The sequence below is a fragment of the Salminus brasiliensis genome, chromosome 21, assembly GCF_030463535.1.
Source record: "Salminus brasiliensis chromosome 21, fSalBra1.hap2, whole genome shotgun sequence".
Lineage (NCBI taxonomy): Eukaryota > Metazoa > Chordata > Actinopteri > Characiformes > Bryconidae > Salminus > Salminus brasiliensis.
In genome coordinates this window covers 11536994-11552631 of record NC_132898.1, presented here as the reverse complement: position 1 = coordinate 11552631, position 15638 = coordinate 11536994, and the positions used below count along the sequence as shown (strand labels likewise).

General features: G+C 38.4%; 1 protein-coding gene across 4 annotated transcripts in view; it reads left to right on the top strand.

Moving 5' to 3' along the window:
* Positions 1 to 15638, top strand: part of brpf3a (bromodomain and PHD finger containing, 3a) — an 18613-nt gene extending 2975 nt beyond the window's left edge. The window contains exons 2-15 of one of the 4 annotated variants that reach the window (XM_072665535.1): positions 241 to 1101; positions 3348 to 4006; positions 5234 to 5387; positions 6005 to 6136; positions 6859 to 6987; positions 7172 to 7484; positions 9035 to 9307; positions 9655 to 10218; positions 10709 to 10784; positions 10885 to 10970; positions 11604 to 11692; positions 11772 to 11926; positions 12140 to 12334; positions 14281 to 15638. In XM_072665535.1, the coding sequence (XP_072521636.1) occupies positions 241 to 1101; positions 3348 to 4006; positions 5234 to 5387; positions 6005 to 6136; positions 6859 to 6987; positions 7172 to 7484; positions 9035 to 9307; positions 9655 to 10218; positions 10709 to 10784; positions 10885 to 10970; positions 11604 to 11692; positions 11772 to 11926; positions 12140 to 12323 (3675 nt within the window). In that variant the 3' untranslated portion in view covers positions 12324 to 12334; positions 14281 to 15638. Of the gene's footprint in view, positions 1 to 240; positions 1102 to 3347; positions 4007 to 5233; positions 5388 to 6004; positions 6137 to 6858; positions 6988 to 7171; positions 7485 to 9034; positions 9308 to 9654; positions 10219 to 10708; positions 10785 to 10884; positions 10971 to 11603; positions 11693 to 11771; positions 11927 to 12139 lie in introns of those variants that run through there. The other 3 variants (XM_072665536.1, XM_072665534.1, XM_072665537.1) reach the window with 3 other exon arrangements.

Here is a 15638-nt window from a genome sequence, read left to right as displayed (position 1 = left end):
AAATTACTGTCTCCCCCATTATTTTTCTAACCCAATTAATGACCTTTATGATAAGTTACAACAATACAAATTTTATTAGCCACACAATGTTTATATTGTCAGTCCCTAAAATATACTTCATTGATATAACAGTAACAGAATAACACAGAATGTGTGTATATATAGTTATTATATTCTATGTTCTTCTGCTACAGCAGCCAAATCAATAAAGACATTTTTTTTTCTTTCTTTTTTTTTTAGGTAGACAACAAGAAAAAAATTCAAATGAGGAAGCTAAAGAGACGTGGGGGTCAGGCTGCATCAAGCAGGGGCAGAGGAAGGGGCAGGGGCAGTGCTACAGCCTCAAGTCAATCAGAACTGGACATTCTACTTCGTCCACCATCCCCATGCAGGGTGAACTTCTCCGTGACTCGAGAAACGCTAACCTATGCTCAGTCTCAGAAGATGGTTGAGGTGGAACTGGAGGGGAGGATTCACCGAATCAATATTTTTGACCCACTCGTGGTCATTACTGAGGATGAAATGCTGGCACAGGAAGTGCAAGAGTGTAACAGTAACAAAGAAAACAGTGAGCATGACAACCGTGGCCGTCAAATGCACACTTCTTCTAACAAAGGTAGGAGGAAAGATGGCAAAAATGGAGGTGGCAGGGCAAGACGTTTTGGTTCTCAGCAGTTTTCTCACCCCCAGATCCACCAAACTCAGCTTGAAGGACCTTTGCCTAAGCCCACTTTTCGCAAACTAGACACTTTCACTTCTTCTGAGGCTCCGCCTCTTCCTGTGGCCTATTACCGATATGTGGAAAAGACATCAGAAGAGCTAGAGATGGAGGCAGAGTACGATATGGATGAGGAAGACATGGCCTGGCTGGAGATGGTCAATCAGAAGCGAGTTTCAGACGGCCATGCCTCTGTCCCACCCAACACTTTTGAGTTGCTGATTGACCGGCTGGAGCGGGAGTCTATTCTGGAATCCAGGAGCCAGGCCCTGTCTCAAAATACTATAGATGAGGATGCATACTGTTGTGTCTGCATGGATGACGAATGCCTCAACAGCAACGTTATACTATTCTGTGACATCTGCAACCTGGCAGTGCATCAGGTTAGAATAAATAAACGTTGTTTTCATATCAATTATTTTCCCCATTAAAGAATGCAGAGTTTCAGTTTCCGAGAGATTCAGAGTATGTTTCACTGACAAAAAGGTCCATATTTTTCCTTTTCATGATGTTGGTTCTGTACTATTTTATATGATTATATTTAACTTCTTTTGAACATGTTGTTTTACTCTGATATAACGGGTAAATCGTAACATAAAGTTTTTCCCTCAGCTTTTTCCAAGGGAAACCAGCTGCAGGTGTGTTGGCAAGGGATAGGGAACAAGAGCTGTCTTTAATGGCTGTTGTGGCTGTTGAGGTACAAATAATAGCAAGCGCATACTAGAAATATGCACTAATATAGTTAAAGTCAGGGATTTTTTGTGATCTAAAATTCTTTTTGTGTTTTTGTAAGTCGTCAAATTATGAAGATTAACAGGAATGTACAGAGTTACAATTATCATCAATTAGACCTGTATCAGTAAGAGAGTGCTCTTATTTAAATTACCGTGTGGAAAATTTACAGCATTTTTGCTAATGATAAAACTCACACTGTATTCCTTAGCTCCATGTTCTCTTCAAAGTTGGGGCTCATTTAAAAGGTTCCAGAAGTAGAAGTGTGTTGTTATCATTCTGTAAGTCTATCTCTGTAAGTAGGTATATATGCTGACTCTTTCAGAAACACCAGTGATGCAATAGCTGATGACTACTACAGCTAACCATAAATGCTGAATAATAAAATAAATAATAATATTAATAAAAATAAGTGCAAATCAAATGGTAAAGTATGAGGCCACTGATCAGCTTTTACTTTTAGTCTGCTGTGTGAATCCTGATGCTGAGGATGTCCTAAAATGTACTCTGTATCATAGGCGGCTCTTTTTATATCTGCCTTTAACCAGCCAGTGGAACTTAACAGCAATGTTTTAAAACCGTCTCATCTATTAGGTATGATAAATTTGGTAAATAGGGATGCACCGATCCGATACTAGGACTAGGATACCGATACTGTCCATTTACTGAACACAATTCCTGCTCCGCCGGTGTTCTAGGCTTCATAAATAAGGATCAGACAGATTGTGATAACACAAATATTGTAGTAGACAGCAGGACTTATCCTTGCTAACCAGTGTGCCCTCAATCTGTCATCAAATATTAGCAAGTAATCCTGATCGGAAAAAAACACTAAAATCCACACACCTCGCCTTTAGCAGCCTCCTCTGTTTACTCGAGCCTCGCAGGGAGGAGAGGCGAGAGGGGGGGGACTCTCTCACACACACACACGGGCACACATGCAGGCAACAGATTGTTTCTTTACTAAATATCAGTATATTTCAAATTTAAATCCCTTGTCCCCAATTTTTTTTTTAAAAGCAACAGCCTTACTGAATCAGAATTTTTCTGTGATTCAGAGAGACCAGAGCTAAACTGTTCGGTTGGAGACTTACGCTTGTAATGGAGGACAGCCGAAAGGGAGGAGGAGGGGTAATAATGTTAATAATGTTGCATATAAGAAGAACCGAAAAGGGAGGAGCTACTAGCTACTTTTTGGTCTCACAGATAACAAATTTCAGAATTAAAGTCCTGAGCCCAGACAACACTGTACCATGGTCCAGCATATTGTTAATTTACTAACAAATAAATAAAAATTGGGTTAATTTATATCTATGGTTATATTTTGTTTTACAAAAACATAATCTCTCCCACATGGTGGTATATGTTTTCTTTTTATTCAGTAGTGGTATTGGATCAGTATGGTATCAGCCGATATGCAGAAAAAGTCGGTGCATCCATAGTGGTAATGTGTAACATTATTTCACCCAGCATATATTAAACTTTATTTTTTGTTCATATTCTGAAACACTTTTAGTTTGAATGAAATTAATAAATAACAGGTTTGTGAATGAACAGTAAATTAGTTTCTACTGTCAGTGGCTGTTACCAAAGTAACTATTTAATTTAATTGCGTAAAGCTGCTTACTCACCCCAATTCAGTGACTTCTGTGATAGTAAGGCACATCCTCATATTCTCATACTCATTCTCATTTGCACCGTAGTGTTAGGTTGTTGACACTCTCCTTGTCTTATTGATTAAAGAAAGTGTTTTAACCAAGATAATAATACCTTGTTAAAACAATAATGTATGATTTCTTTTTACATTCTTTATGATTATATCTTTTTGAATGTTACAGTGTTTTTACCCTTGCACTTAAATATATCTGTCTAACATATTGATTCTGTTTCTGATCAGGAATGTTATGGAGTGCCCTATATTCCAGAGGGTCAGTGGCTGTGCCGTCGTTGCTTGCAGTCTCCATCCAGGCCTGTGGACTGTGTTCTCTGTCCAAACCGTGGCGGTGCCTTTAAACAAACAAGCGATGGGCGCTGGGCACATGTGGTGTGCGCCATCTGGATCCCTGAAGTGTGTTTCGCTAACACAGTGTTTCTAGAACCAATAGAGGGTGTTAATAACATTCCCCCTGCGAGGTGGAAGCTGACCTGCTACCTGTGCAAGCAGAGAGGGAGGGGGGCATCTATCCAGTGTCACAAAGCTAACTGCTACAGGGCATTTCATGTGACGTGTGCCCAGAGAGCTGGACTGTTCATGAAAATTGATCCAGTGCGTGAGACGGGCACCAATGGCACTACGTTTACGGTGAAAAAAACAGCCTACTGTGGTAGCCACTCTCCAGCTGCAGCTGAAGGGGATGAGGATGGAGGTTTTGCAGGGGGTAGGAATAACAGAGGTCAAAGGTCATACACACTAGGCCCTATAGTCCAGCAGAACCAGCGCGGGAACAAAAAGGCTCCACCCACACCACAGCAAAAGAAGACAAGGAAAAGTGCTGATGGAGTTTCACGTAAAACAGGAGTTCCGCTTCTCCTCGTTCCCCAAATTCCATCCTACAGGCAAGTTAAACTGATATTTTGGCCAAAAAAACACATTTACATTTACCTTTCAACAAAACTGTAGGCACCAACTGTAAGCTAGCAAACAAAATACATATTTCATGTCCTTCTGTATTTATTAAGGATTGCCCTCCCATCTGATACGAGTCTCTTAATCTCCTGAGTATCAGTTTCTATAATAAGGCATTCTCTACTGATTTATTTAGTTTAGTAGCAACGTTTCTTACAATGACTCCCACTCAAATTCGGTTAAGCTACCATACAGTGACATGCAAGCCTAGAGTGCCTGAGTGTTTTTGAATGAAACTTTGAAACTTCACTGGTAGAGGGCCCAATGCATCAGTTAGAAAATGAGGAGGTAACCACATTCAGATTTCCATTTGGTGGGTCAGATACATTTTCTTAGCCCCCGATCTGTTCCAAGTACCCTAACGCTGATTGTTAGCCAATATTAATCTGATCCGATCTTTGTGTTTAAATAAAAATAATATTACAGCCAAACAGCTTAAGTAAGATATTCTGTTAAGATTAGTAAACCCTAGTAAAATCACTGTATTTTAGAGAACAGTTTCTGTAATTAGGCATTCTAAAGTTAGTTATTTAAAGTTTTTTTAATCATTGTTTTAAACTTATAGTATGTTTAATATCTTATAATCCAGCCTGACCTCCCTGACTTTTCTGCTCCCAGTTCCCTTAAAATGCTTAGCTAAGCTAAGTTAAAGTAACTTTTTTGTTCTACCTTTCCACCTGCTGTAGGAAGAAACGTATTTTCCAACAAATAACTTAGACAGCGTTAATTTGTGATCTTATTGGTCAACAAAACAAAAAGGAGCTGATAAGAGTGGTGATGTTACCAGTTAACAGCTAGAACAAGGTTGAATTTAACCTCTTATTCTAACTCTTTATCCCACTTTACTGCTGCATCATTTATGGTAAAACGGAAAGATAGAGCAAGAGGACAACTTTAGCCTTGTTGTGGCTGCTAACTGGTAACTGGTTTCCTTCACTGCAATAAGGCCACAAGTGCTTAGGGTAGTTTTCGGGTTCTAAATCCAAGGATCAGAAGTTGATTGGGCTTTAAAAGCCAATACCCAATCCATTAAAAAATCACTGGATTGGGACATTCTTAGTGTACACCGCAAATGCTGTCCATGTACCCCTTTGCACAAAGCCAAGATCTATTTGAATAGAAAGTAGGAAAAAGATTTGTGCTCTGTATCCTTGCAGGCTGAATAAGATTTGCACTGGCGTGTCTGTTCAGAGGAAAAACCAGTTCATGCAGAGGCTTCATAATTACTGGCTTCTGAAGCGTCATTCCCGTAATGGAGTACCACTCATCCGCCGGCTCCACTCACACCTGCAAGCACAGAAAACTGAGCAGGTTTGTTACGCTTTAAAGGCTTTCAGGAAACATATAGCAAGTGTAAACAAAGTGTATAGCAACACCACACGAAAAATCTGATAGAACTATCATACTCAGTATCACTATACAGTAGGGGGGTTTAAATGTATGCAAAAGTCCCATTTATGTTTACACGTGGTTTGGAGACATGGTTCGGTACGTGTTTAATACAGTGGGGGGAAAAAGCTTAAAACCCATTAAACGATTTGCGTCAAACATCACTTAACTTTGTAAAAATGGCCAGTGAGTTGATGTTTCTGTTCTGCATTATTGTCTGTTTGGAATCACTTGACATAATAATTTTACTACCTTTATTAATTACATTTGATTTTTTTAATATTGTAGGAATTTACTTCATTTAATGAAAACAGAAGACTACACCAGAACATTTTTCTCATTTAATATTATGTTTAAAACCAAAAGCTTGCTTATTAAACTATTAAAATATGTCATCTATTTATCAGATTTCTGAACACAATTTATTTAAAATTTTACTGTAACGTCATTCTGCATATCAATAGTACTATGACTCCATGTTGGATAACTGATTTTTTAAAAATATTTTATTGTTATAACATATTTATGGTGTGTACTAGAGAGAGCCGGATGCAAGGCTGCAGGCTGTCAGGGAGGAGCTAAAGTACTGGCAGAAACTGCGGCAGGACCTGGAGAAAGCTCGCCTGCTCATCGAGTTAATCCGCAAGAGAGAGAGACTCAAGCGCGAGCAGGTACTTATTCTTTTGTTGAGTTGGAAAAATGTAGGTAGGTATTAGGCAATTTTCAGCCAAAATATTCAATCAGCTGACATTTCTTTTATTAGCCGATATGTAAAACTAACATGCCTTATTGGGTAAGCAGAGTAAAGACTTTTAACACCATTAACCGGATACACACTGAGAGTACATCACTCAACCCAGTATGGTGAATGTCAGAACACAGCACAGCTAACACACGATGATGAATGACCAAGTTTGCCTGGAATGATTAACATGGCATCACCCACCCTTGGGGCGTGCTGAAACACAATTGGCGATCATTCTCGACCCTAAAAACACTGTAATTATTACTATAATTACTATAATTATTTCCTGATAGTGTTTGTCATCTTGGTGTCCTGTCAGCACAGTGTGTGGTTAGTTAGCCTTAGCCAGTTGGCTGGCTTAACTTTCAGACTAGCACCCACTTGCTTCACCAGACACCCTCCCCGCCGCCCCTTTTGATTGATAGTTAACTTAGTCTGTGGTATTCTAGTTTGTTTTTCGAAGAAGTGGACCTTCACAGACAAACTTCTCATAGTCCCAGTCTGAGAAGATCTGGTTCATATTATTGTGCACTTTTGGGATTAGGACACATATTTAATACCAACCTATCCCTTTAACCCTATACTTCCACAGTTAATTTTTAGCATTTCTGATTTGGCACTGAATTATCTTTTTTGTCATCAATGTAGATGAAGCTGCAACAGGCGGCAATGGAGTTCCAGTTGACTCCTGCTCTGGTGCTGCTGCGCTCTACACTTGAGCAACTGCAGGAGAAAGATACTGCCCATATCTTCACTTCACCTGTCAACCTGAAGGAGGTAAGGAGTTCCAAAACAATCATCTGTATTGAACCAGAAACAAGTTTTCTTCGATTTCATCAAATAAAACAGTTCAGAATAGTATGTGAACATTATTATACTTTGAAAACACAAACACCAGTTCAGACTGGTAAATATAGAGGTTTCTGACTAAGAAAAGTGTTGCTTGTTTTTGTTTTTTTAGGTTCCAGATTATCTGGAGTTTGTTTCTGAACCTATGGACTTTTCCACTATGCGAGACAAGCTGGAGGCCCATAAGTACTGCTCAGTTTTGGACCTTGAGGCAGATTTTAACCTCATGGTGTCCAACTGCCTGAAGTACAACTCCACGGACACCGTGTTCCACAAGGCCGCCACACAGCTACAGGAGGTAGGGAGCGTTATCCTGCAGCACGCCCAGCGCCAGGCCGTTTCTGTTGGATTGGACCCCAAAACAGGAATGCATTTGCCAGACACAGCCGGAAAACCGAACACAAGCCAGTCCTGTTGGGACGAGGGTGAGTCTCAGACCACAAGTGAAAAATCTTTCTTTGATCTAAGGATGGGCGATGAAGCCAAAAAATGTTTTTTCATGTGATGTTCAGTGTGGATAGATAATAGCAATAGATGTTTAAATGTATATATATTTTTACTTTGCATTAATTTACTTTTACTTACCCATATTGCGAGGAATTATTATGTACATATTCTGATGCTGAAGTGTAGGTCTGAATAGTATTTTATACTTTAAGGGAAGAGATTAGGAGAAATAAGAAGGCAAGAAGTATGTTGCACTTAATTGCTCTCTGGTTGATCTGACCGTAGAAACCGAAACTGAATCATTTATCTACTGCAGAGAATATATTTGAAAGGCAACACCGTATATCACCTCTAACACTATAGCGATCTGCTAGATACACTAAAAAAAAAAAAAAAGTATTAGGACACACCTCTTCATCATTGCATTCAAGTGTTTTATTCAGTCCCATTGCCACAGGTGTATAAAATCAAGCCCCTAGCCGTGCAATCTGCCTTTGTGTACATTTGAAAAAGCATGGGTCTGTCTAAAGAGCTCACTGAAATTGAGTGGGGTACTGTAATAGGATGCCACCGTTGCAACAAGTCAGTTGGTTTAATTTCTGGTGAATAGCTTATAAAAGTCACCAACATTCTGCTGACTCAGTAACTGCCGAGTTCCAAAACTCATTGGCATTAAGATCAGTACAAAAGCTGGGCCGGGAGCTTCATGGCATGGGTTTTCATGGCCAAGCAGCTGCATGTAAGCCTGGCATCACAAAGCACAATGCCAAGTGTTGGATGGAGTGGTGTAATACACACAACCACTAGGTTCTGGAGCAGTGGAAACATGTTCACTGGGAAACCAACTCCATATAATGCCTATTGATGCCTTTAGGTGTCCCAATACTTTTGTCCATATAGCATACCATACCATAGCTACCACCTAACAACATACTAGCAACTGGAGCAACCACTCCAATCTACTCACCCTATTAAATAACATATGAACTGCTTAGCAACACCCTATCAATACCATATCATAATAATCACCCTAGCAACAATCTAGCCACTATCAGCATAACAATCACAGAGCAACAACATAGCAGTTACCTTAGCAGCTACTTGGAAATATGCTAACAACCACTAAAGATTCCATAAAAAAGTGCATAGAAACACCAAAGCAACCCAAGGGAACACTGTATCAGCCACCTAACAACTTCTGGGTTTGCAACCCAGAACACCATAAAAACCAATTTGCAAGCACCTGGCAACCACCTAGAACATCATATACAGTGGTTTAATAACACCCTAGCATTACTAGAAAACTGCCTAAGCAGCACACTCTGTGTTTCCTTCACGAAATCTGTATCCTCTTGTTCTGATATGTTTTCTTCAAACTCCAGATGTCATTGTCCACCGTTAAAAGCCACTGAAAGAGTTAGTTGTTTAAGCTTTTATATTATACCAAATTCACCATGGACATGCATTGTTCGTCCGGCAGTTGTCTGTGTTCTTTGCAGTTACAGTTCTCTGTGACCTCTTTGTGTAGTGGACCAGCTGCTGGACCCAGCAAGTAGAGTCCACATGTCTTCAGAGGACCAACTGAAAGAGCTGCTGAACAAACTAGAAACAGTAACGTCCATGCGCACCAGTGGGGGCCGCACTAAACGCATGCGGCTGCTGCGACGGGAAATCAACAGCATCCGCCACAAACTCAGCCACCAGCGAAGAAGATCAGGACTGCTCAACAGCAACACCAAGGAAAAAAGGGAGGGGGAGAAGAAAGGACACAATGAGAAAATGGATTATACAGCCATTCCAGGTGATTAATTTTATTATTACCAAAGTAAGCAGTTTTTGTTCCTTTTAATTACAGGGAAACGTGCATTGAACATGCCAACTTTTACAAACTGTACTTTTACAAACTGTGGAACAAACTGTAACTTGCACATCTGTCTGATCAAATGAAAAGAAACCTGGTGTTATGCATTTGAGGGTATATGTTTAGGTTTTTTTTTTCCCGTTGTGTCAGACTTGTGTAAATTGTGTAAATTGTGTAAAAAGTTGTGTAAATTGTGTAAAATAGGCTAGACATATTTTTTAGCATTGGTCAAACAAAATATTGTTAATTTCACATAACAGTATTTTTTGTTCCTCTTCCTTTTTTAGAACCTACAAAATCCTTGTCACAGAAACCTCCAGAGCCCACATGTCCCACTTCCTCACCTTTACCTGGCGATGCCCCACCAAATGCTCCAATATTCTGTCTGGAGACAGGGGGGACCACTACGCCCAGCCAGTCCAGGAAACGTCAGGGGGGCAAGGGCCGGGGGCGTGCAAGGGGGAGAGGAAGGGGTCACAGTGAAGCTGCTGGACTGATGAACATGGAAGACGATACGTCAAAAGAAAATGGACAGACTATGGACGCAGGACCTGTTAACGGGGTTTCCTCTTTAGAGAGCCCCCCTGCCTCACCCAAGCACGGGGTGGGACGCCGCACCTCTATTCTCTTCAAAAAAGCTAAAAACGGAGCTAGACTGTCTAAAAGCAAGCCGGTTTCACTCCAAAACAGAGGAAATGCTGGAGAAGCAGCTGAAAAACGTCTTCATCCAAGTTTACTGTCTGCTCCGCCCACCCCAAAATCCTCCCCTCCCTCACCGCATCACCTACACTTCAGAGGCATCAGCTCTGACAGCGAAACAGAGCAGTCCCACTCACCCCTTAAACAAAATGGTACAAGAATGTCTGCAATTTAAAGGAGTCATAACATGCCTAAGTGAAACCGTATTGAGTTGTTAGTCTCAAATAGACCTGAAATAGACTGTATAATTCTTCCTCAGGAGTGAATTTTACATAATGTTCTAGTAGCATAGTATGACTGTGCTCAGTACCAAACAACGGTATGGCAGAAAATAAAAATCGTTATTGTCTGAAAGAACTAATGTGCAGTGTGAATCACCAGTGACGTGTCACCAGAAACGTTAATTAAAAAAAGTCTGTTTGAGATTATGATGATTTAGAGATGTTTACATTGGGCTAATTAGTGGGTTATACATTTGCATATTACTTGTAGGCTATATTTGTGCCGAAGCTCCAGTGCAAAAGGAAAGGAGTGTGAAGTACATTTATTAATATTTCTTCTTATTATTATTATTATTCATCATAATAATAATAGTAGTAACCGCAGTGTTAAATAATTTTTCTAAATACTGTTTTATTTTAGGCTTGACAAATGGTCTTAAAAAAAGGGATAGCTCACCAGACTCTGAAAGTTCCTCTCCTACTTGTCAAAGCCTCTGGTAAGGACACTTAACATTGGTTTGGTCAATGCATATACATGAAGATATCCTAACTGTCATCTGCATTTTTTTGTTTACAATTTTGTTACAATTTCAATAGTTCTTCGCCTCCCAAACGCAGTCGTGGAAAGCCAGCCCTAAGCAAAGTCCCAGCAGCAGAGGGGGAAAACACAGAGGCTGATTCAGGTGGGTACAGAATAAAAAAAAAAAGCTTAATTAAGTCCTGAGGACCTGTCCCTAGTCCATCAAATATTTACATTAAATAAAATTTATTATTAATAAATAAATTATTTTTATCTCAATTTTATTCAAATTTGAATGATATCAAATATCAGTACCATAAGAAAATACATATACGTATGTTTTGTTTCCTCATTAATAAATTATTAAAATATTTTTTTAAACTGTGGATAAAGTGGATTAATAATATAGATTTTTAACATTATTTAAAAGGTTTTAGGTTGTGCTGTTAATATAATGTAGAATAACGTATTCTACATATTAGGCATGTGCATTCTAACTCATTTTAAAAAATAGAGTAAGAATTTAGCAGCAAGCTGATAGATACATTTGAAAATAAAAATTAAGATTTTTACCTGCTGCAAAAAACATGTGATGTCTGCTAAAGTGGATGCAAATCCTGACATTGTATGGTGCCTAAACATTTGCATAAACCACATTGATGATTTTGATTCTAATTACTCATTTTGGTATTAGAAAACTGGCACCTTAAAGCAATAATCATAAAAAAAAAAAAAAAAAAAGATCTTATAATCTCAGATATTTCATTAATAATCTCAGAGTTCATTTGATGTCTAGGAAAGAACAGTTCCCTGCAAGGTGACAACCTGGAGCCTCTAAGTTTGGTTTGGGCAAAATGCAGAGGGTATCCCTCATACCCTGCGATGGTAGGATTAATTATGACCCACTCTTACAGTAAAAATAATTGTAGTCTTTTACACATAAACTAATGCTACTTTTCTGTAGACGGTAGACCCAGATATGCCTAAGGAAGGAATTCTTCATAATGGCATCCCAATCCCAGTGCCACCTAAAGAAGTGCTGAAACTGGGTGAACGCCGGCGAGCTGAGACTGAAGATAAACTGTTCCTTGTGTTGTTTTTTGACACAAAGCGAACTTGGTAAGAAAAACAATTTTTATTTATTGCTGAATGTAGGGGTACAAGCTTTTATTACTTGTCCACTATGTTAGCCTCGAAACTATCACTAAAAACTAACAAAGCACATATTCAGACATCAAATATCTTCACTTTTGAACTACATTTGGGGTAAATTGGGGAAAGTGTAAATTGTTTTTTTAGATTTGACTCATTGTCAGGTATTTAACTCAACAGGCAGTGGCTACCGCTGGATAAACTCCATCCGATGGGAATCGATGACACCGTTGATAAGCTCCGTTTGATGGAGGGAAAGAAACGGAATGTCCGTAAATCTGTGCACATGGCTTACGAGCGTGCAATGACACACCTCAGCCATATAAGAGAAAACGCGGACTTCAGCCCGTCGTCTTTCATGTAAATCGCTTCAGGGTGAGACACAGCTGCATAACAGTGAAGCGAATGTTGATAAATGATTGGTAAACTAATTACAATAATGATGACAAAGTAATTTGAGCTCTATTATCTATTAATAACAAACATGATGGATTTATTACCATTAAATTTTTGACTCATTTATATAGACATTTTATTCTGTATTTGTCAGTATGATTGTAAACGTTTCATTTTTCATGTGAATGAAGGCACACAGAGGTACATTAAATGGTGCAGAGTTAGTTGTTGCAGTTTAAAAAACCTCACCAGTATCCATACGCTATCCCTAGCATTACTATTTATTTATTATTTATTAGTCATAGCACTATACATTGCTGTATCAAAACAGGTTTCACCATACAAATAGTTTTATGTTAATCTCATGACCAATATCGAACCTACCCTAACCTGCTGAACATATGGCCCGATAAAGGTTGTCATCTGGCCCCCCTGTGCATGTGGCTGCCTAAAAAATTACGAACAGCTAATTAAAGCACTATAGTCCCAACACTCAGTGACTGAGCTGGGGACAAAAAAAAACTTTCCCTAAACTGCACAGATTACTGGCATACAGGCATGAACAGACAGTCAATCTTAGAATCAGTTCAGTTACTCTTCTAATGGAACCCACCAAAGTTTCTATCTTTAGATGGTTGGCAAGGCATTTCGCAAACTGTAAACCTGCATGCTTTTGGGTTCAGTTAGAGGAACTGAAGCCCACTAATAATATTGCAGTTTTTATCTTAATAAAAAGTTAATGATGATTATGGGATGTTGATTCAGTGGATCAGAGGTGTAATATGATGTAGTTAATCCTTGATCCATACAGATTCCCCCCATGGTTTCGTGTGCATGTAAACCCGATGTTAACCCAAAGTTTACCCATAATAGTGTGGAGTATAGTTTTACTGTCACTGTTACTTTTTAAGGTAATAATTCCCTAAATGTTGATGCAGTGTGGGTCAGTATATGTATCATTATTGAATAATTTTCAGCCAAAATATGCGATCCCTGATTGGATATTTCTCTTAACTGTTTCTGATAGCTTATCAGTTACGTAAAATATATGAGGCATATTTCACGATTTAAAGATTGCTGCAGCTCGGTGTAAGGCCCCGGTTACAGGACCCAACACCAGACGTTCAAATGCCAGATAGAAATCCAGACCTTTTGGCTACAGTGCTTATAAAAAGTGTTTACCACCTTGGGATATTTTCCCCCGTTATTGCTGTTATTTTTTACAGTACTTTGTCTTCATACTAAGGTGTCTTTATACTACAATCACTTAAGACACATTTACTTCACTTCAGGTGATCTCCATTTCACTAACTGTGAGACTATTACAATCAGTTGCCTGGACCTCCATTTAATTAGTTCAGTCACAGTCACAGTCAAGAGATTTATTATATATATATATATATATATATAGGCATACTTAAAAGTATACAAAAATGTTTTCTTGTTGTCATTTATAAGAGATACAAGGGGAACTTTTTATAGGCACTGTATGGTACTGAAAGTACTAGCCTTACACAAGGCTGCGGAAACCCTGTATTGGATTTTGCTTGTGCTGAAAGTTTTAGTAGCCCTTTGTCAAAATAAATTCAGTTGTTCAGGCAGTCAGCCCCTGTTTCACAAGAACCCTTTTATCAAAATGATTGATGTTCCATTAACAAGCTTAGCTTATTCAAAAATAATTAAAAAATAAGAAGAGATGAGGTATTGAGCTGGTCCATGTTGAGCTGTGTGTCATGTGTCCTTTCACCTAAAACACCCCTGTTCTAGACTGTTGTTGCTGCTGTGTTTAGACAAAAAATGTTGAAAGAAAATATAAGACAATATTCAGTTATATTCAATTTAAAAAATAATACACCAGCCATCAGCCATAACATTAAAACCCTATGACTAAAATGGTGTCTGTTTACCTTGTGCCTCCAAAACAGCTCTGACTCATGTAGGCGTGGGCACCACAAGACCTCGGAAGGCACCAATACATTAGCAGCAGATATATAAGTTGCAAGGTGGGGACTTCATGGACTGCATTTGTGAGCCATGTGTGTTTGTCCAGCTGTTGTCCTTTTTTTGGGCCACTTTTAGTAGGTACTAACTAGTGCGTACCAGGAACACTCCACAAGACCTGCTGTTTTGAAGATGACCTAGCAATCACAATTTGGCTTTTGCTGCTTAGTCGCTCAGATCTTTATCTTTTCTGCCTAATATTTCCAACCCCTAGACAGGTGCTATTATAACAAGGACATGTTATTTACATCACTTGTCAGTTCTGTTCAATGTAGTTTTTCTTTTCTGTCTTTGAAGCTGATTGTTAGGAGTTTTACATTGTCACTACAACTACTGTGCCTACTCCCTGTATAGGATACAACAAAAGGTATGTTTTGCACTGTGTGTCTTACAGAAAGCCATTTAGGATTCAGCATTCAGAGTTATTAGCTAAATTTTAATTGTGGACTTGTCATAATTGAACTGAATAAAATAATAATTTGACTAATTTACTTGGACTAAATAAAAAGGTCATATAACCAGTAAAAAAAAATATAATTTGCAACTCGTGTAACAGGAGCCTTTACAAAAAAATGGAAGGTAGGTACTGTTTGTGAAACAACTGGGTCACTGAAGTGCATGTTGAAGCTATAATGTGTATGTGTGCTTTTACTGTTCCTTATGTTTTACCTGCTGTTTTATTTTTTATTTATTTATTTTTTTAAAATGTAAATTATGGACCTTATGGATCTTACTTATTAGGCAGATTGTTCTTATGGTTCTATTGTGTGAAAACACCCAAACACTTGCTTTTATTTTCTGAATGTAACAAAAGTTTATTTACTGGAAGGGTCTGGTGAACGTTACAGATGTTACAGATGCTAGATTTTGGGGGCACCCCCTACTTTTGTACATATGAATGCATGTATGTAGAACATATGCACATGTGGTTTTTGAAAACTAAAATGTAAATTAAGTAATGCCAAGATTTGTACATTTCATTTTAATTTATATTGTGTGGTTATAGAATTGTTATTTAATAGTAATTAAGGAGATTTAATTTATCAATGCTTTGCTGAGCATTATAAGTTAAGTTCAGAAAGTATCACTGCATATATACAGTTTAAAGTGGAAAAGTAATGAAGTAGTCCCTTGGATAATACATACACAGTAATGCAGAAAAAAAGATATGGTTTTTGATTTTTTTTTTTTTTTTAACCTGTGAAAACAGCTGATTGTACCAAAAACATGTCTAAAACAGTATTTTCTCAGAAGGGAAATAAATACACTGTTGAGTCTATAA